This window comes from Triticum aestivum, chromosome 5A (genome assembly GCF_018294505.1).
Source record: "Triticum aestivum cultivar Chinese Spring chromosome 5A, IWGSC CS RefSeq v2.1, whole genome shotgun sequence".
In the NCBI taxonomy this organism is placed as follows: Eukaryota; Viridiplantae; Streptophyta; class Magnoliopsida; order Poales; family Poaceae; genus Triticum; species Triticum aestivum.
Window position 1 is genome coordinate 226993426 of NC_057806.1, and position 23340 is coordinate 227016765.

At 45.5% G+C, this 23340-nt stretch overlaps 1 protein-coding gene across 1 annotated transcript; it reads right to left on the reverse strand.

Annotated features, from left to right (window-relative positions):
* Positions 1-4276: 4276 nt before the first annotated feature.
* Positions 4277-17141, reverse strand: LOC123102839 (SWI/SNF complex subunit SWI3C homolog). The gene is made up of 9 exons (XM_044524274.1): positions 16840-17141; positions 16201-16737; positions 15534-16099; positions 12599-12953; positions 12418-12491; positions 11443-11531; positions 5976-6028; positions 5747-5889; positions 4277-5084 (listed from the first exon to the last, which is right to left on the reverse strand). The coding sequence occupies exons 1-9, from the start codon at positions 16865-16867 to the stop codon at positions 4575-4577; spliced, it is 2355 nt and encodes a 784-aa protein (XP_044380209.1). The 5' UTR covers positions 16868-17141; the 3' UTR covers positions 4277-4574.
* Positions 17142-23340: the final 6199 nt, after the last annotated feature.

A 23340-nucleotide genomic window follows, 5' to 3' on the forward strand; every position in this document is an offset into this window, starting at 1 on the left:
CTCGACTGTGATCTTCGACATTATTGCACATAGTTGGTTTCTTCCACTATGTGCACTGTAGAGCGCAGAATTAATTATCGCACTCGAGTGTCCATCATCACCCTTCTATGTAACTTTGACATCATCACCCATGGGTAAACTTATGAGAAAAGTCATTCCACACACTTTGTTTTTACAAAGCTTTTTGCCAATAAATGTCCATGATTTGTCCCTCTTCTAGCCGATGCATGGCCAAACTAGCCGGGCGAGAAGCTTGCGTGGTAAACAGCACGGTAGCGTGGGAACAGGCTCACCGACGATACATTTGGCGCATCTTCGAGCCCACGCGTGCGGTGCAGTGTTGTCAAGCATGCACTTGAATCCTCCGCTATGAACGTCGTGACAAGACGTGACGATTACAGGCCGGTCGGTCCCCATTTATTACAGCGTCCATTTAACCCTTGTGTCTCTTCAACCTTTTGATCACGCCCCACCATTGCTAGAAGCACACCCACCACGAGAAATTCTTAGAGGGTATCCTGTGCGGCTCCAATGGCACTCCGAGCGGCTGCCGACGATGAGAAGCAGTTCACCATGCGTGCCGTGGTGGACACCCACAGAAGGTTCATGGACCTCTCGGTGATGTACACCAACGGCCCGGTCTGGGTGGAGCACTCCATACACATCAGGGAGTTGTTGCTTGCCGCAGAGAAGTACAAGGTGGTCGGGTTCGACCTCGAGTACACCCGCGCTCGTGCCGGGTCTCGTCCCAAGGTCGCCGTCGCCCAGATGTGCGTGCGCCACCACGTCCTCATCTACCACTACTGCCTGGACACAAGGCCTTGCGAGCGTTTCGTCAGATTTATCAACAGCCCCCACTACATGTTCGCTACGGTGGACATCACCAACGATGTAAAGGCGCTCAAGAATTCGGGCATTGCCTGCCAGAATCTTGTTGACAACCAAGGGCAATACAAGATCTGGGGCAGCAAGGAGCATGAGAAGGACTCACTGGTTCACCTCGCCGAGGCCATCATCGACACCTACTACAGAGACATGAAGGATTAGTGCAACAAGGACAAGCGTGCCTGGCACTCGGCCTGGATGGAGAAACTCGACAAAGCTCATGTCGTGTACGCAGCCAAGGAGGCGTACACGAGCTACGACATGTACAGGCGGATCGTTGACATGAGGAAGTGCCTCCTTCCACAAAACGGCCAGAGATCCAGCTGGAAGCAGAGCAATGGCAAGCGTCGTCGCAACAATAAATAGATGATTAGATCCTCGTTTCTCCTACTTTAGTATGCATGTAATTGCTTACTTTGGTGTGTGGAAATGTTATGTGTGTAGTCACTTGTATAATTGTATGCTTAATTTGGTTATGCAATGCTGTCTTTTTAAGTATATATGTTGATGCTTTGTAGACAGAGCGTAGATGCTATGCGGACAAAGAAAATCACATCGCACACGGACTAAACAATGGAACCCGTCGGTGATGTTTTCATCAATCACTCACAATTGTATATCAGCAATCATTTGCTCACAACACACACGGCTTGTTAGCAATAATCGTCTATGTTGTTATCGGTCTTCGCACATGTTTCCGATTACATACCTGTTTGCCTCGTATCACACACATCTTGTTCATTTGAACCGTTTCTGCTCTCATGTCTCAACGCAAACAGTTCATCCGAGTGAACCGCATGCCGTATATCGCACACACCTTTCATCTGGCTGACCGTTTCTTTTATGTTGCCTAATCACAAACAGTTCATTCGAGTGAACCGTATGCTATACATCGCACACACCTTCATCTGGCTGCCCGTTTCTTTTGTTCCTCCTCATCGCAAACAGTTAATTGAGCTGAACTGTATGCCCTGCATCACACACACAACTAAAATCTGAACCGTGTTTGATGCATCCTCCATCGCAAACGTTTTGCACATTTTTGACGGTTTTTTACACCACCGTTTGCGATTATGGCATCGCACACAGTTTCGTCGAAGGGTCTCTAATCGTGGTGTCGCGTTAGCAGCAACCTGCAGTAGTGTACAAACCCTTATAGTAGATGCAATACACAAATAAATATGAAAATGTCGTACAATACTAGTACGGCAATAGTTCACATCCAAAAGCATGCGCAATATAAGAGGTAGCAATTAAGATTGTCCAAAAGAATGTGCAATTAAACACAATTAGACTTGACCAAATCAAGCAACACTATTGTTGACAAGATCATCGTTGCCACCACCGGCTATGGCACCGCCATCATCACCATTGCCGGAAGCACCACATTGGCCGAAGCACCACCACCACTGGCGATAAGATCATGAAGCTCTTGCCTCCTATGAACCATGATATCCATTCTTTTCAACTCATAAAACTTTGTTGCCATCGGCTCCATACCACTCAGATCCATCATCAAGAATCGGTCCTCCTCGGCGATCTTGTTGTCCTTCCTCTTTTGCTCCTCAAGAGCGATATTGCGCTCCTCGGAGGCACGTCTTCTCTCCCACTTTGCCTCCTTTTGTTGGTTCTTCTCGGCCAACGCCAACTTAGTTGCCAAATGCTTCTCCATCATAGTTTCCTTACTTCACCATTGTACTAATTTGCTCCCTCAAGCTAGAGACGACCTCTTCACACTATCTTTCTCCAACTTTCTTCCATCAGGATTTCCCTTATTTCTTCCTCCCTTTCATGCATCATCTTCTTCCAAGTTAACGGGTGCACCTTTCTTTGGTAGAGCTTCTTGATCCCTCAACCTCCATTTCTCATTTTCTGGAAGCAAGTTCCAACAATGTTGGAGCAAAAATGGTTTGCATTTGGAAACCGCAATTTGCTTGAATCTTTCACAGACAATGCAATCCTACATTTGGAAAACATGCAAGTGTGAGCTCAGATTGTCATCAAAGCAAATAACATCACAAATGTGCACAACAAAATGACAACAAACTCACATAGTCGTCAATTGTGCAATCACTTGGAGGTGCGTTCCTAACTTTCTCCAAGAAACCACTCCAACAGCCACAATGTGTTTTGATCACATCCCACCGGCCTTGGAGTGAATTCAATGAAAGGTCAGATGGGGTCGGCATGAGCTTATGGTACTTGTCCTCGATGAAGGAGCACTCATGATGTTCACCTCATTCTCCTCCAACAAATCCGCATATGATGTATGAACGGTATGCAAGTCGTAGCTACACAATCCAAAGGGTGAAGCTCTAATCAAATGAACCCAATTCGGCGCACACCGGTGGAAAGGAAGAAATTTGACCTCTCTGACGTTTCCTCGAGCATGTTGTGGACGCCGGTGGAGTTGACGGGAGCGCGGGGTACATGGGCCTCCGGATTGGGTGGAGGAGGCGCCTGTTGTCGAGCCGTCGGAGCCTTGGCCTTCTTCGGGACCTTGGTAGGTGCAGTCAGAGCCTTGACTTTCCTCAGGCCCTAGGCAGAGGCCACCGAAGCCGAGCCGGTGCCTGAGAAGGCACCGCCATACGCGGGAGGGAGCAGGGTGCCTACGGTCGGAAGGGGAACGCCTCCCTGGACGACATGGTTTCGCTCCCGCTTCTGTTTCACCCCAGCAACGATCGGAATTGGCGCAACGAGGTGGTTGCCTTGTCGCTTTCGTTTCACCCCAGCAGCAGCCAGAATTGGCGCAGCAACATGGTTGCCCTATCGCTTCTGTTTCACCCCGGTAGCGGTCGGAATTGGCACAGCGACATGGAAGCTGCCCGCGGAGGGCGAGGAAGGTAGAGGCGGCACTGATGGGGTCGGCGAGACATGAAAGCCGATGGGCGGTGGCTGCCGATGCTCCATGTCATCAATTGAGTGGTCGGAATTGGTGCGGCGACGTGATTGCCCTATCGCTTCCATTTCACCCCAGCAACAGTCGAAATTGGCGCGGCGATGTGGAAGTTGGCCGCGAGGGGGCAGGGAAGGTAGAGGCGGCCCTGATGGGGTCGGCGAGACATGAAAGCTGATGGGCGGTGGCTACGGATGCTCCATGTCGTCGATTGGGTGGCGCAACGACGCAAGGCCAGGAAGATCAACGGCGGCGAGAGGGTAGGGGCAGCAAGCAAGGTAAAATGTCACTCCCACCAACTCGCACCTGATATAGAGGGAACAGCAAAAAGGCGGCAAAAACTAGACATATGTGGTGCTCGGGCCAAAATATACCAAAAAATCCGGGCCATTTTCAAGGACAGAAAACAGCGGTTAATATAGTCGCCGGGGTGTTTTGTAGGATCGGCTAAAGATGCTCTCACTCGGTAAAAGTTTACTTGACAAGACTCTAAACTGGAGTATAAACCACAGTTGCGGGTAAAGAATACAGGTAAATTCAATTTCCGTCACTTTGTAGCATCTAATTGGGAGCAATTACTTGCACCAGGGTGAAACTCCCACTTCTCTATAACACAATCTTACCTATCAAACATTCATCTTATGAGATAGCCGAGAGATTCCGGGAGAAAGGGAACTAGGATGGAAAACCTAAAAGACTAAATGCATCTACCTGTGATTGTGCAATTGAATTACAATGGTTGGCACCAGAGCTACAAACACAGGTAACTTAGGATGAGGCAAAGAATCTCTCCTTAACCAAAACTTGAATTGTTGCTCCCTGAGGGTGGTGGTCTCAGCATGGAGTGATGGTTAGGGGTAGCCGAACTGGGCATGCCCGGGTTGAACATGACGCTGGGTGCTGCTGATGACGATGAGCCGGGATGGATAGCTGAGAGCGGCAGGCGCGGCCCAAATGAGAGCATCTGCTGCTGCTGCTGTTGTTGCCGCTGTTGCTGCTGCAAGAAAGCCATCTGGGCTGGATGCCCCTGCATGTTATTGCTGTAAAACGCTTGCATGCTGGCCGGTGGCATTGAGCCTGGCATTGCTGGTGATCGAGGGCTGGCTTGACTCATTGGATTTGATGCCATGGTGCTGCTGCTGCCTCCGGGCATGGGACCTCCGGAGGAAGCAAATCGAGCCGACATAAACCGGACACGCTGGGCTGTAAGATTCTGCCTGGCCCTCTCAACCTGCTCGCTTTCCTTCAAAAGCAAGGTCTCCACCTCTGCAAATTGCTTCAGCTTCAACTCCAATCTCTTTAACTGTAAATCCGACATAGTTATATTAGAATGATGAAAGCAACATATATCACCCCTTTACCAAGTTGTTAACAGAAGCAGGCAGGTTAAGGCTTCAAACCAAATCTCGTATGATACTTGCTTGATCGTCCTGGACTTCAGTAAAAGCTAGGGTTTCTTTTTTCTTTTTGCAAAGATATCACCTACTTATGCAAACTTCCAAAAATATTATGACAAAACAATTTGTTTCTTTTACCACATTCAGAAAATACCCTGAATCAGCCAAACTTGGCAAAAAGAACTCATCTGGAGCACAAACCAATACTTCCCAATGGGATCCCGAGCCAATGTCCTTCCATTCCCGAAACATCTTTGCTTTTAGCAGTGTTTTGGTCTGATGAACTACCATTGCCAAAAGGCGAGGTCAGGAAACAATGTCAAGAACTCTTGTTGAGGACTTGAGGTTTTATCAAAGAACAGCAAAAGATGTGGTATGTTACAGCAACTTCAGTGCCGAATTAGATTTCAAGGCTTCCATCGTCACTCATAAAATAAATGTGCAAGAACTGGTACAACAGCAGCACACAGTAAATGCAACATATGCAGCAAAACAACAGGAAGCAAACTAGATTATCATCTACCTCGTAGCAAATTGCAGCACGCTAAACTTTTGTGTTCCAACGAACCTGGTGATTTATGATGGTGGCCGCTAATCTCTGAATTTCACGCTCCTCCTGATCTGCAAAGAGTTTGCACTTTGTTGCCGCTGCTGACAAGCCACACATTGCAGCGTATTTGACGTTTTCGGGAGAGACGGATGATGAGGCATCTGTTTCAGAATAACAACGCACTTTACAATAATTTATGAAACATCAGACACAGATGACAGACTAATTTTGGGAATAAAGCAGTTACCATAGTTTGGACGAGCAGCTTGACCCATGACATCATTGCCTTCTGAACACATCCTTAATACAGTAAAAATTAAATGGTAAGAGATAATAATAAAAAAGTAACACAAAGTATTTTTTTAAAAAGCATCGACTGTAAGTCGACAACTAGACCGCGATTAGTCAACTAGACAGTTTTGCCAGCCCAACTCAGTGCAGACTCATGAGTAGCAGAGCAAGTCAAGCGGATCATCTGCTAGTCACTGGCTAGCTCAGCTCTGACTAATAATCTCGACTGGGAACCTCAAGTCGCTTTACTTGATGAACAATAGCCCCACTGACAGGAGTGTTTGGAGGTTAAGGGCCCGTTCTTTTGAGCTGCGGCTTGTGCATAAGCTGCAGTGAAATTAAGCCCGTGAGAAGCTGCTGTGAAATAAGCCCCCCTGTGAATAATCCATCCAGTTCTTTTCTGTTTCTGTTTGTTTAGCTTATTTTCTGATAAACTAGTGAAAAGTCCGTGATACTCCTGGAGGCATCGTTCTGTCAGGTAGGTGGATTTGCATGGGGCAGGGACGACTTGTTCTGTTGGCTAAACGGTGGCAGTTTTGCCGTAAATACAAGCAACGAAAAGGGCAAGGAGAAATACCGCTTCACTTTTGAAGGGCTACGCTCAGGAAGCTGCCCTTCGCTGGCTTATCTCAAACGTGAAGGCGTGGGCTGTCGCTGGAAATTAAGCTAATGGCACCTAAACGAGTTCTTTTAGGCTTGAGCTTAATTTCCACCGTAAGCCTCCCATAAGCTTGAAACGAACCGAGCCTAAGTCAGTATCATGCGTCCAGATAGTGCAGGATACCGAAAGTAGCGTGTCAAATCAAGCAAGGATGGGGGCATGAGCAGCGGAAAACCTAGCCCTGGAAATTCCTGCCAGCTAAAATATGCCTACCTGTGTAATGACCACTCAAATTAGTCCTAAACATGCACTATATGACTTGAAAACCCACAGCCTACCTAATTAAATCTCCGAATAGACTCAACTTGTCGAGTTGAAAACAACGAAACAATATCAACAAAGTTGAGACTTGCATTTTCGGTTCATTAATCACATCACTGAAGAACCCCTAATGCAGGATCTGTTATAAGAAGCTTATCCCTTAATTAGAGTCCTAGTTGATTAAGCATCTTTGTTAGGAAAGAGTCTGGTCAGTTTAGAGATGGTATTAGAGTTTGAATAGATTTACCGGCTTCTTGGTCAAGTCTTGTCTACTATATAAAGGGGCTGACCCCTCTCAATAAAGCAGAGAAGAATATTGTTGTTTACTTTTATCTACTTTTCAGTAATTAGGGTTAGGTCAGTTGTAGATTCTTCCAATTTGGTATCGGAGCCATCTACAAGTCTTTTTTCACTAAATGACCCATTCTGAAACTTACTTTCCTCACTGACTGCCTCAAAAACTTATTTCGAGAGCTAACCCCTCGCACAAACGCCTATTAGTTTGGCGTTTCTAGTACACATGGTAACGCCACGTAATTTGGCACAATCCAATCCCAGCTGTCAGTCCGTCCTACGTGGAAAAAAAAATCAAAAGGCGTCAAATCAGTTGGGGCCTCTCTATTCCTTAGTGATTCCCCAAACCCGTTGTTACTGGCGGCATCCCAGCACCTTCGCCGGCCTTAGATCTCTCACTTTCCAGTGTTACTAGCTGTGCACCCTCACTGCACCTCTCTGCGCTACTGTGCTGCTGCTGGTTAAAGCACAGGGCTGGACGCCGCCCTGCACGCGCCTAGCCAGGGATGGCTCCCATATCATGCTCGTATACTACTACGCCCTGGACGAGAAGCTGATCATCTACGACTAGCTCAGCGATGGCTTAGGCCTTACGAGTCTCGTCGCCAGCGCGCACAAGGGGAATCGTTCGATGGCTAAGAGAAAGACGCCAACTGATTTGGCATCTTTGACCTTTTTTCCACGTAGGACGGACTGAAAGATGGGATTAGATTGTGCAAAATTATCTGGCATTACTTCGTGTACTCCCTCCGTACCAGTGCATTAGGAACGTTACGAAAACCAGATAAATGCTTTAGGCGCGATGCATTAACTAAACATCTCGTTCCTGTTTCTTGCCACGAAAAAAGGAATCAGTCAATAGAGGATGTGGGGCTTGTATGACTTCAATGACTTGAAATTACCTAGCACGACATGCAGTGGCCAGTTCTCTGCATGCAATGGTATTAATTAGCAAATAAACATCAAGTTCTCTCATTTTTTCCCTCCGCCTTGGTCGCGGTGCACAACCTAAGATGCCTAATGCACTAGTGCAGAGGGAGTACTAGAAACGCCAAATTAATAGGCGTCTATGCGAGGGGTAAACTCCTGAAATAAGTTTTTGAGGGGGTCAGTGAGGAAATTAAGTTTCAGACAGGGTCATTTAGTGAAAAAGACATTGAGATCGAGGCTGTGTAGCATATGAAGATCATCACAAAGCAATTGGAGGTCTTCACACGCCATTGAGCAATGGCTGACAGCCCTGCCCCCACCGCCAGACTCCACGGCTGCAGCAGCCGCTCATGATGCCACCTCCGCCTCCCAAGCCCTGCTCCCCAACGACGACGCGCTCCTGGTGCTTCCCCTCCCCAACAGCACCTCCGGTGTACCCTTATCCAGCATGGGAATTGTCTCCGCCGCTGGCGACGAACCTCCACCCGCCGGGCAAGATTGCCCACCCCCACCACCCCCTCACTTTCCTGCCTTCCACTTAGAGTCTACTTCCCCTTGCAACATAACCCTGTGCCCTGACCACTGCCAACCACCATCAGCCGCCAACGCCCTTTTACCACCTCCAGACATCTCCTTACTCAGCACAGCCACCTCCTAGAATCAATCTGGGCCACTTGGCACCCTCACCCTACAGCCCAAATCTCAGCCCAATATTGCCGCCCACCTACCAGCAGCAGCCGCAGATTTTTGCTGCCGCATCTACCCCTTCACGCCTCCACCTGCCAATCGATTTCATATGCCGTTATGGCCGCACCCCCCTCCAGAACCCATCTATGAATCCACCCCGCCCATTACCTCCCTTTTGCCCCTACCTAACAATCACCTCGGATCAGCTTCTTACTCAGCACAGCCACCTCCAGACATCTCCTTACTCAGCACAGCCACCTCCTAGAATCAATCTGGGCCACTTGGCACCCTCACCCTACAGCCCAAATCTCAGCCCAATATTGCCGCCCACCTACCAGCAGCAGCCGCAGATTTTTGCTGCCGCATCTACCCCTTCACGCCTCCACCTGCCAATCGATTTCATATGCCGTTATGGCCGCACCCCCCTCCAGAACCCATCTATGAATCCACCCCGCCCATTACCTCCCTTCCGCCCCTACCTAACAATCACCTCGGATCAGCTTCTGGTTCAGGCGTGCGTCGCTTCCACAAGCTCGACCTCCCGATGTATGATTGTTTGCCTGATCCTCTTGGTTGGCTCAATAGGTGCGAGCGGTTTTTTCGTGGACAGCGCATGGACGACAAGGTCTGGACTGCAGCCTTACCACCTCACCAATGAAGCTCAGTTCTGGTACTTACAACTTGAGCGTGATTTCAGCATGCCGACATGGGAGCAGTTCAAGGAAGCTTGCCACGTTCAGTTTGGGCCGTCACTCCGCACCAATCCCTTGGACGAGTTGGCACGTCTGCCGCTCAATTCCTAGGTTGCCGACTACACCAGCAGGTTTCTAGCGCTCATGTGCCACAACAATGAGCCATTAACACCGTCCCAACAACGGTTATGTACACAGCAGGGCTGCCCGATGGTCTTCGCACTGACGCCGAGCTTCAGCAGCCGTCTGACTTCCACACCGACATCTCCTTCGCCAAGGCCTATGAGCAGCGGCGTTTCCCTCCAATATCATCACACCAGCCTTCTCATCCTACAGAGCCCTTGTGCCCCTCCGATCTTCCTCCGGTCAACGCAGCTTTTTTCGAGAAAACGCAAAAGCTTTGCGTTTCTTTTCATTGAAAAGGAGAGATTCAGTTACAATCATCCGAGGATGTGCGGGTTACAGCCGGTTAATTAGTGCACATCCCAGGTTTGGGGCAGCACAAGTCGGAGGCCAGGTGCCCCAGCTGCTGCCCATGAGCGGGCCTCGTCCTTAATGCTATCTAGGAGTGTGTTGAGGGAAGGCATCGCATTGTCAAAGACGCAGCTGTTTCGGTGCTTCCAGATCATCCATGGCACGAGCAACGCAACAGATTTCAGGGCCTTGCGCAGGGTCGGCGGCGTGTCTTCGTTGGCCTGTCTCCACCAGTCCGTAAGCGATGGCTCCTGCGAGGGGATCGGGGCCGGGATGCGTAGCCAGGCCAGGGTCTCGTGCCATGCCTGACGGGCGAGGGGGCATTCCAGCATGAGGTGTCGCACCGTTTCCGGCTGCTGGTCACATAGGAGGCAGCGGGGGTGATGCTGGAGGCCATGGCGAGCCAGCCTCTCAGCCGTCCAGCATCGGTCCTGGTTGGCCAACCAGTGGAAGAACTTGACTCGCGGCGGCGCCCAGCATTTCCAGATCAGCTTCCATGAGTGGCAGGCCGTTGCTCCATGGAAGATCGCCGTGTAACAGGACTGCGCAGAGTAGTTGCCGCTCGCTGTCCAACGCCAGATCAACTTGTCCGGTGCGGTGGAAAGCTCGGTGCGCTGCATGATCTGCCAGAGTTGCAGATACTGACCAACACAGCTACAATACCTTTCCTACCTGCACCACTGGCACCTGTTCTGTCGTCGACTACTCCAAAGCCAACCCCGCCAGGCAGGTTAGGCGCCTCACTCCAGCTGAGTTAGCAGAATGTCATCGCCAGGGCCTTTGCTGCAACGCGACAAGATTTATGTTCGGGGTCACCGGTGCGTGCGGCTCTTCTTCATCGAGGCTGATGACTACGACCAAGATAGCTCCACATCTGGTAGTACCCAAGGTCCCCTGGGAGGCAATTGACAACCTACAGCTTGTGGACAAGCTATTTTTCATGGAAGGGACAGATGTTATGTGGACCAGCCCATCAAACGTGGAGTCTTATCCCTTAATTAGAGTCCTAGTTGATTAAGCATCTTTGTTAGGAAGAGTCCAGTCAGTTTAGAGATCAAATTAGAGTTTGAATAGATTTACCGGCTTGTTGGTCAAGTCTCTTTAATCTAAAATTGGCTTTAATACATAACCATGATGTAATCATTAAAGTTACATTAGCCCACTAGATCAAACTCATTTCAAATATCACTAGATCTTAAATACTTCAAGAGACGTTTGACTAGAAAGTTTTTAGTCGACAGCATGGAAGTCTGTAAAACCGGTTGACATTCTTTGTGGACAAACACATTTGTAAGACACCCTTCAGGAACTATAAATAGTAGTATATCAATACTTCCATTAGTATTGTTAGTAAAAGTATAAGCATTCAAAAAACAGCAGGAAAGCACAAGTGATGATACTGATATGCCATATAGGTTGCTCACCTGGAATCATCTCTTGTCAAAACAGATAGTGCTGCATTTGCACAGGATGCTGCTATTCTTGGTCCTACTGCAGAGGCCAAAAATGCAACCTGCAAAACATTCCTGAACGGTTAGACCAGCTATATAATAGATCAGGAACAGCCTGAACAGATGCATAGCAATAACAGGAAACTGTATATGTACTATCAAGAAGCTCTGTGATTCTGAATTGTGAGGGGGGTTCTGAGCAAAATTGTTGACTTATCTGCTCCTCACTCCTTAGGTCCATCTAAATATGATGCTCTCGAATTTCATTCAATGACTCTCGTTCAGGGATATCATGTTAGCGCTATAATATGCTATGCACTCAATATTCCCCTTCAAGTTTCATTCAATAACAGTCTTATGTTTCTTTACAGAGGGAGTATCATGTTAGCTCTATAATAGGAACCGAATAATCCCCTATCATGGTATTGCATATATAATGTACCACCAGTGCCCTCAATCAGGTGTGTTTTAGCATTCAATCAATGGCAAATTGGCAATAAGCTATTTATGCAGACAAATACTTAAAATGTGATTTACACCTTTACGGGATTCTATCCAGATTCTATGTCGTTCAACAGCTTTTGATGTTTGAACAGAAAAATAAACTACAATAAGGTATCTACTCATGCAGTCAGTAAAGCTCAACAGTGCTACAGCATAGACATCTCGATTAGCAGTGCCCGCACATGGTCAGCAACTAATAATAGTCACAACTCAATTTCTAAAATATTTTCTCTTAAACCCAGTGTGGGCTCTGATTTACGAATATTCCGGTCAAACAACTTTGGAATTTGCAGTCTATATGCATGTACATCACTAAAAATCAACTGTGTAAAAAAATGGAAATAACTATAAATGTTACTGATCAAAAGTATAATACTTTTCGGCGCCTAAAAGAGAATTGAGGAATTCGATAAATTTACATACAACCCATAGTGAATCACTTACCAGTGACATGACTGGATTAGCGGAATTAACAAATGGAAGCTGTTGTCCAGGTTGGCTACTTTGAGGAACGCTACCTAAGATAAATAATCATCACAGTTACAAAATGGAGGCAGATAAATTTCACTGCCATCAGAACTGAAATGTAACCAAAGTTTATCAACAGAGCAAATAGTGAGTAAACCTGAAATGCCGCCATTGGAATTTGAATATGAAAAGCCATTGCTTTGTACTCTAGATGAAACAGATGCTTCTGGTACTTCAATGCTCTCTAACAGACCATCTTCCACTGGAATACAAATAAAATGGTGAATACATTGCGCCTTAGACTTTGTTCCGACATGTTCAGCAATAGCATTCCAGTTATCATTGTACTTCTCTAAGCCCTCCAGCAACAGTAAAGTTTCCTCGTGAGTCCAGCTGTCCCCATCATTGTCTGATCCATCTTTCGTTCCATCCACTCTCTCAAAATCTAAGCTTGAGTGCCCAGGAACAAATCTTGCATCATGGAAGCAATCCAAGCAAAGAGCAATGTCTGCCTACTCAATCAGTAAAAATGAGGTCAGCTTGCTGCATCTTCACAGACTACTCTCAAAAAGAGCAGTTTACATAAGTACAGTAAAATTGCTATGATACCAGAAAAATAAGATATCCATGATCATCTGCCTGGAGAAAAAATCATGCTGCAATAAGATAGCTATTATCCTTAAAACAGTGTGTACTGGAACTAAGCATATCTACTACTCCCTCCGTCCCATAATATAAGATCTTATGACATCCAATATGCTCAAATATTGGATGTAATAAGATCTTAATATTATGGGACGGAGGGAGTAGGAATCCTAGTCCAAGAGATAGTAGAACATTAAAACTAGGGGAACTCATCGTATGTCGTCCCAAACAACTCCTGCGCCCCCTCCCCCTACAATGAAGATCAACTGCACCAACCCCATCACTGACAGCCACTGCACCATTCTGGCTGCCACTGACTTTCCCTCCATTACCACTAAATTGGGCAAGGATAAAGAGCTTTAAGGACATTACGCATAACTTAGATAACCATAGTTTACAGGCATCAACATATAGATTAACTACAGAAATGCTATTTAACAACGTTCATTCAACAGAACTGGCATGTGTCATCATAGGAATGAGATCTGATTCAGACGCTGCACTTAAGCCCATCCCCAGCCACAGAGCCAACTCTAGTGTTGCGCAGCTGTTCAGACTGTGACTTGTGTGCCACTAGCAACAATAACACCAGCCATGGGCAAGTTGCAGTTTTTTGACCGATTCAGGGCACATTTTTCATGCGGTGTTGTATTTCATTATTTTTGTGTGGTGTTGTATTTTTTTCAAATTGGTTTTGTTTTGCCACTGCGGTTGCACTTCACAAATTGTTTGTATTTTATGCAAGTTAGAAACATCGGTATGATGTTATTCCAAGAAAAGATTATACCTTTAGATTGAAGCAAATAGCATAATGATTCATTGTAACACTTTCAACTCAAAGCTGATGTTCCAGACGAGCTGGAGGATAAGATCCAGTCATTTGAGAAGTCAACTATTTACAGATAATACTCCCGCAAAAAAAAACTATTTACAGATAATTTGTCTGTTGGAAGATCTAAATAAATGCACATAAATGCGCCAAATAAGGACTCTTTCTATTTATCCTTCAAACTGATCTCTAAACATGCTCTTCTGATCGCATTTTGTTGTTGTACCATAGCATTCTCCAATGAATTACAACATATTATAGAATAAATGTTAATGATGAGCAGCATACAAAGAAAATAGTCCATGTATGTACAGGAACTGAAATGTTAGCTGATCAATTCTTATCCTAGGGTGATTCATATATTGCACATCAGCCGGTCATCTAAAAGGAAATCTACACCATTTAAGCCTTCCATTTCCTAGGAAGGATTTGGCCATGGAACTTACTAATTGCAGTACCCCCCCCCCCCCTCTATTTCATTTCTTAGGGCAACAACCCCCCCCCCCCCCCTCCCACCTCTCTCGATAAGGGTCCTTCTGATTCACAGGATTCCAAAACACACGGATTATAATGACATGCCAACTTGAGTCCTACAGGATTTTGTTTGCCATAATGTCTGTTTGATTGCAGCACATGAAAAACAAAGGATTCTTTTAGCTGGTGGATGGAAAATTTCCAATGAAAGGTAATGTAGTGCAAAGGAATCCTTAGAAAGAGATCCCACAGATCAAACAGGCCACGTGAGAACATTTTCTAACCATTCTGATCCTCCAAAATTTCCATGAAAACCAATTAAATCAAAGAGGCACTAAGTGATTCTCCTGCAAAACAATAGAACCATCCGAGGTAGTGGATCCATCCCTACTCCTAATTCCCCTCCTATCAGTTGAGGCTCAAAGTGCAGATAATGATTCAGGACCAATTAATCATGATAATGATATTGCAGTTATATGCACTTCAAAATGATGTTTTCAGAATGATGAACTATGAAAATTTCATTTCAAGAGATACTAGCTGGATGATGCTTTATACAGGTTCAGGTAAGTTTAGTGACTGAAGACCGCCATAAATATCCAATGTAATTCTTTTACCATGAATGTCCAATGTAATTCTTTGTTGTAAGAAAAACATATGTTGCAATTATATAATAAAATAGAATAATTGTTTGATTATTGGCATTTTCAAAATGTAGGGGCACACATTGTGTTTAGCACCAGGGCCTCAAATTCTTATGTGCAGCCCTGTATGACTAACATGATAATTGTCACTTTACAAAGCAAGTATACATTGATAATTTGCAACACGGTGATACTCACTGATACTCTTTTAATCAAACCATTCTATCGAGCCCTCGGTACTTAAAATTGCAAATGAGCTTAAGAGTTGAAATGTACCCTTCAAGCATACTCATGTGGTAAACCAATACTAAATTTTCAATGTGAGAAAATTAATAATATGGAATCATTCTACAAAAGAACCCAATCAATTAAAAATGTGAAGAGAATTGCATAAACAACAGTTCTGACGATGTGGAGAAAGATTTTCTCTAAAAACGTGGATAAATAATCCCATATATGGAGAACGGGAAAAAAATTCATAGTGTTATAATTGTACGCACCTCCTTTTGTGATTCATAGTGCAAACTGGGCAAAGGTTGTGAACAATAACTACAGAAGTTCTCAGACAGCCTCTCCCAAATCTTTTCGTCCAAGTCTGCAAAGCCAGTATCACCATTTGGCACCTCCAGAGCAGACGAAGTTGATGCCACAGAAGCGATATCCTCTGCTCGGGCACTGCATTTTGGCCGATCAAACAAAATCAGACCATCAATTGACTTCAATGGTGCAGACGCCAGCTGCAGCTCCCCTGTTTGCTCCTCCCTGATTAAAGATGATGCCAGCCTCAAGCCCCGGTGCACAGATCCAGCCGCGAGGTAATTAATAATCCCCCAAGTGTCCAAGAACCTGACTATCCGACTCAGGTCATACAATTCAGCCGTGCTTGTAACAAGCCCCTGGCACTCAGCAAATGCAAGTCTCCTTGACGGGCGCTCCAAATACTTCACAATCACCTTATTCCTCAGCATTATGTACTTCTCTGGTGTATGCCCTGGGGACTTCCCTGAGAAGAAATGTGGCACCACCTGCCTCTCCAACCTGTGTACAGTCGCCGGCGAGAACCAATCTGCAAATTGCAAATCATCCCACATGACCAACAAATGAGAATTAACAATTTGCTCCACAATTTTAGCTTGCTAGAAAGCATCATTGGCGTCAAGAACAAACCTGCGTGTCTGGGGACGACGAGTAACTTGCTGTAGAACTGCTTGGGCACGCCTTGGCATTCCATGAGTGGAGGCACGGTGCAGACATAGGAGGACGGCTTGTCAGGGTCGTTGGACAGGGATGGGTGGTCAGGGAGCATGGCTGCTAGCACCTGGAGCTGCCCGTGCGAAATGTTCTCCAGCGCGGGTGCAGGCGGAGCCGAAGCACAGCTGGCACCAGCCGCCAAGGCACGATCAGCGGCGATAACTGCAAGCACAGAGGGATGGAGCCGGCTGATAGTGCGGCGGGTAGCCGAGGGGAAGCCAGAGACGGGCTCCGCTGAGGAGAGCACCTCCGCCTCCCGGAGGTCGGGCACGGTGTCGTCATCACCGCCACGGGCGCCTAGGGTTTCGCCCCCGTTGGCGGAGCCGTGGAGCGCGTCGTCTTCGTCGTTCGCCGCTGCGGAGTCAGAGTCGTCGGAGTGGTCGGCCCCGCCGGACTGCTTCGATGGGGAGGTGTCCTGTGAGCGCTTCCGCTTCCGCCACTTGAGCTTCGCATCTGGGAGGGAATTAGGGTTTTCGGGAGGGAAGGGCGGCGTCAGTGCGGGAGAAGGGGCTCGTTCCGGAGAATTGCGAGGTGCGAAGGGGTTGGGACGCGTACCTGAGGAGGACGAGGCCTTGCGAGGCATCGTCGCCGGCGCCGGCGGAGGCGGAAACGGTGGTGGAAGCTTGGACTGTGTGCCCGCGAGTGAGGGGGGCCACGGCGGGGCGGATAGGCACGTGCGAGAGGAGTGAGGAGGAGATTTGAGCTCTCTTGTCCGAAATTTTCACTCCATCCTACAGCTCTCCCTCTGAATTCTGAGATCCGAATACCTTAGCAGTGCGTTTGGATGCCCAATTGAGATGCCTGAAATGGAACTGGTATTCTCCAAATTGCAATTCAGCTGTTTGGCTGCAGTCTGAATTGTCGCTTGGAAATAAGACCTAAATTCAGCATTGTATTTTCTTCCATCAAACCTCTTCGTTCCACAATACTGAGCCCTTGCACTCCAATTTAATCCGAATTGACCTTTCCCGCAAAACATACCCCTTCGCTGCCTTATCCCCTCCTTCCTCGGGCAAAAAGAAAAAAAAGGGAGGAACAGGGGCGACCACCAGGGAGCTCGGCCGCCACCACCAGAGATCTCGGCGGCAAGTCCCACGGATCTCCGCGGCCGCACCGAGGTCCGATTCGGCCCCACTCCCTCCTCCTCTTCCCATCTCCTTCCACGCTCCTTCCTCTCGTTCCCATCCCCGTCCGCATCTCGGGGGCCACCACGAGGGCCTCGGCGGCGGCCACAGCAGGACCGCGGCGGCGGAGGCGCCAGTTCTCCAGTCCATCTATTTCTCGTTCCCTCCTCACATTGTCCACGTCCCCAACCACCAGGACCACGACAGCCACCACCAGGGCTTCGGTCGCGGAGGCGCAGGTCTCCTATGGCCAACCCGCCTGGTGCTCTTCCTTCTCCCTCTCGCCAGTCGGCCTCGTGCTCTACCTTCTCCCTCTCGACACAGTCACTCAGGCAACAGCGGGATTTACTTTCTCCAATCTTGTACATGTAACTTGGTTCATTCCCTTTCTCTTCTATGTTAACTAAATTTTTTGTTTATATATTGTGCAGATCTATGAACTGTGCGTCAATCTGCAAGCCAAGTGAAGGTATATGGCAGAAATCCCCTATGTTTTCTATTCATTTGTGCATGTGATGTCTTGCTGCATTGTTTAAATCCTAGATAATCGAATTGTGCAGCTCAATGTCGGATCAATTGGAGTTGGTTGAGTGGATAAATGAAGAAAATAAAAGACGGGAGAGGAAAAGAATTGTTCTGACTAAATTGTTTGTTGAAACATGTGCTTTTGCATTAGCCTTTGTTACTACACAACGGAATAGGGGACCTAGGAACTTTTAATGATGATGAGGACAAGATTAGGAATAGGAAACATTTGCTTAAATGCATGTACTCCCTCCGTCCCAAAATTTTTGTCTTATATTCGTCTAGGTACGGATGTATCTAATACTAAAACGTGACTTGATACATCCGTATTTAGACAAATCTAAGACAAGAATTTTGGGACGGAGGGAGTATGATGGATCTACAATGGCATGCTATGATCAATTGCGCCTAACTAAACGAAACTTTCATGACCTTTGCACCATGTTACGGGAGAGATGTGGCCCTCGTGATAGTGTATATGTGACCGTGGAAGAGAAAGTTGCAATGTTTTTGCTTGTAGTTGGTCATAGTATTAAGACGAGGATGTTGTGTGGCACCTACAAGCGTACTTTATGGACCATCAACACACACTTCTTTGTTGTCCTAAACGCCCTACTCTCTCTACATGGGGAGTTCATTAAGCTACCTTCCTCTACCTCTCAAGCTCCTGATGATTACAAATGGAAGTGGTTTGGTAATGCACTTGGATCACTAGATGGTTGTCATATTGACGTGCTTGTTGATGTGGCTGACCAAGGAAGGTATAGGAACGGAAAGCAAGCCATTACCACTAACATGCTAGGTGTTGTTGATTGGAACATGAAGTTTCTTTATGTGTTACATGGCTCGGAGGGTTCAGTTTCAGATTCGAGAGTTTTGCGTGATGCAATGAGGGTGAACCGCCAAGATGCTTTGTTGTGCCTAAGGGTACGACTCTTACTCTTGGCATGTAGTTTCTTTGACTTGATTGTTAGTTAACTAACTTATTGATATAGGGAAATATTATTTAGTTGATGCTGGTTATACCAATGGAGAAGGATTTCTAGCTCCATCCAGGTCCACTCGGTATCATCTAAAAGAATGGGCTGCAAGTGCACAGCAGCCTCAAACAGCTAAAGAGTTATATAACTTGCGCCATTCGCGTGCTAGGAATGTAGTGGAGCGAACATTTAGCTTGTTCAAGAAAAAATGGGCTATCTTGTGTTCCCAAACCTTCTTTGACATAAAGGATCAGGTACAAAAAGTAAATATGTTGTTAGATAACATCAGTATATGAGATGACAATTGCTTACTATGAACTAAAATATCATTGTAGATTCGAATTATTAGTGCTTATTGTGTGTTGCACAAATTTGCAAGGGATAGACATCATGTCATGGATGATTTGTTATTGCCTGAAGTGGATAATGAATTAGCAAATGCGCCAAGTGATGATCCAGATGATGACAACTTCATTAGAAGTGTGCAAGTCACTACTGAATGGTCCAACTTTAGGCAACAACTAGCTGATGATATGTTTTCTGAGTACCTTGTGGCACAAGGAGAACAAGAGATGGAATAGGATGAGAGTATGATATGTAGCTGCTGGGGTGGTCTTCTTTTGCATAGCTAGCTGCGGTGGTCTTCTTTGGTATAGCTAGCTGCGGTGGTCTTCTTTTGTATAGCTAGCTGCGGTGGTCTTCTTTTGTATAGCTAGCTGCAGTGGTCTTCTTTGGAATAGCTAGCTGCGGTGGTCTTCTTTGGTATAGCTAGCTATGGTGGTCTTCTTTTGTATAGCTAGCTGCGGTGGTCTTCTTTTGTATAGCTAGTTGCAGCTAATGTGATGAAGCATGTGGTATTTTGTATATGCATCATCTTCATGCAACTAATGAATGACATTATGTTTCATGTTTTTTCTCAAACTTAATATTGTATTTGTTTTTTCTATTATGTACAATTTTTATTTCCTTGTAGAACCGTGGCCAAAGAAGTAACTACAAGGAGGAGGAATTACTGCACATGGGATGATGAGATGGATGATGCATTGCTTGATGTCTTAGTTGAGCATCACAACAAGGGTGACCATGCCCAAAATGGATGGAAACCACATGTGTACACGCATGCCATGAGGAATGTGAAGGTCAAGTGCAATAAGGATATCACAGAGGATAACATAAGTGGAAGGATGAGGACTTTGGATCATCACTATGAGGTCGTTAGCAAGATCATTTCTCAAAGTGGTTTCGGCTGGGATTGGACCAATAATAGGCTATCAATGGATAGTGATGATGTTTGGGCTAAATATGTGGAGGTAACCATGCATCATGAGTACACATTCTATATATAGTTTGCATATGTAGAATAACAAGGCAGTAGCTTTACTAGTTTGTGCTTTTTGTGCAGGCTAACAAGGCATGCAAGGAGATAAAGTCTTACAAGACCAACATAATCAAGAACTAGGAGTCCATATGTATCGTATATTCAAAAGATCATGCTAATGGCGAGGATGCGAAGACAGGTGCTGAGATTGCTGCAGAGCCATTAGAAGAACCGATTGAAGTCTCTCCAGAAGTAGCGCCAAAGAGGCAGCAAACAGGTGATGGTATTATTTGCATGCTTGGAGATATGAAGAAGGACTTAGTTGATGCTTTCAAGACAAGTGAGCCCATTTGATACATCTCCAATGTATCTATAATTTATGAAGTATTCATGCTATTATATTATCATTCTTGGATGTTTTACAATCATTTTATATCAACTTTATATCATTTTTTGGGACTAACCTATTGACCCAGTGCCCAGTGACAGTTGATGTTTATTGCTTGTTTTTTACATGGTAGGAAATCAATATCAAACGGAGTCCAAACACCGCAAAACTTTTTCGAGATTTTTTATGGACTAGAACACCCAGGATGGGCCAGAGCAGCACCTGGGGGTGCCCCAAGAGGGGCACAACCCACCAGGGCGTGCCCTAGGGCCCAGGCGCGCCCAGGTGGGTTGTGCCCACCTCGGTGGCCTCCCGCACCCCTTCTTTACCCTATAAATTCCCAAAAATTCCAGAAACCCTCGGGGTTAACCTAGGTCAAAAGTTCCGCCGCCGCAAGCCTCTGTAGCCATCAAAAACCAATCTAGACCCAGTTTCAGCACTCTGCCGGAGGGGAAATCATCTTTGGTGGCCATCTTCATCATCCCGGAGGCCACCATGATGAGGAGGGAGTAGTCCACCCTCGGGGCTGAGGGTTTGTACCAGTAGCTATGTGTTTAATCTCTCTCTCTTGTGTTCTTGAGATGTCACGATCTTGATGTATCGCGGGCTTTGTTAATATAGTCGGATCATATGGTGTTTTCCCCTCTCTATCTTGTGATGAATTGAGTTTTCTCTTTGATATTTCATTTTATCGGATTGAATACTTTTATGGATTTGAGAGCACTTGATATATGTCTTGCAAATGAATACTCATGGTGACAATGGGGTACTATTTTGATTCACTTGATATATGTTTTGGCACTTAACTCGCGGATTCCCGAAGTGACATTGGGGTAATCTACACATAGGGGTTGATGCACGTTCTTGTCTTTGTTTCTCCGGTAGAAATCTTGAGGCACTCTTTGAGGTTCTTTGTGTTGGGTTGAGTATTATGAATCTGAAATTATTTGGTGTTATTTTAGTATGAACTCTTGTATAGATCGGTTGGAAAGAATAGCTTTGAGGTGGTTTCGTACCCTACAAACAATTTCTTCATATGTTCTCCGCTAGATAGGAACTTTGGAGTGATTCTTCGTTGCACGTTGAGGGATGGTTATATGATCCAATTATATTAGCATTGTTGAGAGATTGCACTAGCGAAAGTACGAACCCTAGGCCTCATTTTCAAGCATTGCAATACCATTTTTGTGCCCGTTTACTATTTTCTACATTGCTGTTTTTATTTATTCAGATTATAAAAATATATTTCTACCATCAATATTACACTTTTATCACCATCTCTTCGTCGAACTAGTGCACCTATACAATTTGCCATTGTATTTGGTGTGTTGGGGACACAAGAGACTCTTTGTTATTTGGTCACAGGGTTGTTTGAGAGAGACCATCTTCATCCTACACCTCCCACGGATTAAACTTTAGGTCATCCACTTGAGGGGAAATTGCTACTGTCCTACAAAACTCTACGCTTGGAGGCCCAACACGAGTCTACAAGAATAAAGTTGCGTAGTAGACATCACCATTCCACTACCAAAGGTTACCACACCCGCTGAAATACTTGATGCACTTAGTTTGATACATGATTTAGCTGAGCAAGATATGCTTCGATGTTATGGGAAGTTGGTACTCAATGATCGCATGTTTCAAGCTCTAAAGGAGCTTCCCATTACCATGAGGAAGACATGGCTGCTAATGTTGCCTTGAAGATCGATGCTTTTATGTGTTGTTGAACTTTGAACCATCTATTTTATGTCATGTTGAACTTGAGAGTATGTATGTACTGCCTTGTTGAACTTGGAACTATGTATGTATTGCCACACACTGTTTAAGTCAAACACTTGGACCTTTTTTTTAAATTGCTGTGATGTATGTCACGTATGAGATCATATTTGAGAGTACGTGCTAGTTGTTATTGTTTCGAATTTTGTGTTATGTTATCGTAAAAGAAAATATTGTTGTCATTGTATGACCATTAGCATTTCCTGATGCATTTCTAGAATATTTAATTATTTCATTGCTATATATTCATAGTCATATTTCATTTTTGAGTGATGTAGAACAAGGTATAACCTGGTAATATATGTAGCTATGCAATTCCAAAGCTTGTCATCCAAACAAGATTCTGTATTGAAATCTCATAGGCATTTCAAGGGCCAATTCGCTGGACAACCAAACAGGTGAATTCGTATTTGTCTCATCTCAGTTTCCTCACTAATTTGGAATTTAGACCAATTCAATACGGAGTTCTCCAATGGAGACATCCAAATGAAGCGTAATTAAAAAAGGAAAAGGAAAGAATGTCCTATGAGAAAATTTGTCAGGCTCGTCTCTAAATTTAATTGTCGCCTATTTCTCTTGTTTCCGGATTGGATGGATCATGAGACGTCGACTAATAACCCACAAGTATAGGGGATCGCAACAGTTTTCGAGGGTAGAGTATTCAACCCAAATGCATAGATTCGACACAAGGGGAGCCAACGAATATTTTAAGGTATTAACAGCTGAGTTGTCAATTCAACCACACCTGGAGATTAATTATCTGCAGCAAAGTGATCAGTAGCAAAGTAGTATGGTAGTTTTGATAATAGTAGTAGCAGCAATGGTAACAATAACAGTGATAATAATAATTTTGTAGCAAGTGTAACATTGACGATAGCAGTAGTAACTTAGCCAGAACAATATAGGATAAATTCGTAGGCATTGGATCGTTGACTTATTGGATGA

Bases quoted from the DNA above. Each gene is read 5' to 3' on its own strand.
- LOC123102839 (XM_044524274.1), bottom strand. From the start codon at position 16,867: ATGCCTCGCAAGGCCTCGTCCTCCTCAG. The intron at 12,954-15,533 runs GTGCGTACAATT...CTGATTGAGTAG, and splicing joins ACTATGAATCACAAAAGGAG to GCAGACATTGCTCTTTGCTT. The intron at 12,492-12,598 runs GTTTACTCACTA...TATTTATCTTAG, and splicing joins TTCCAATGGCGGCATTTCAG to GTAGCGTTCCTCAAAGTAGC.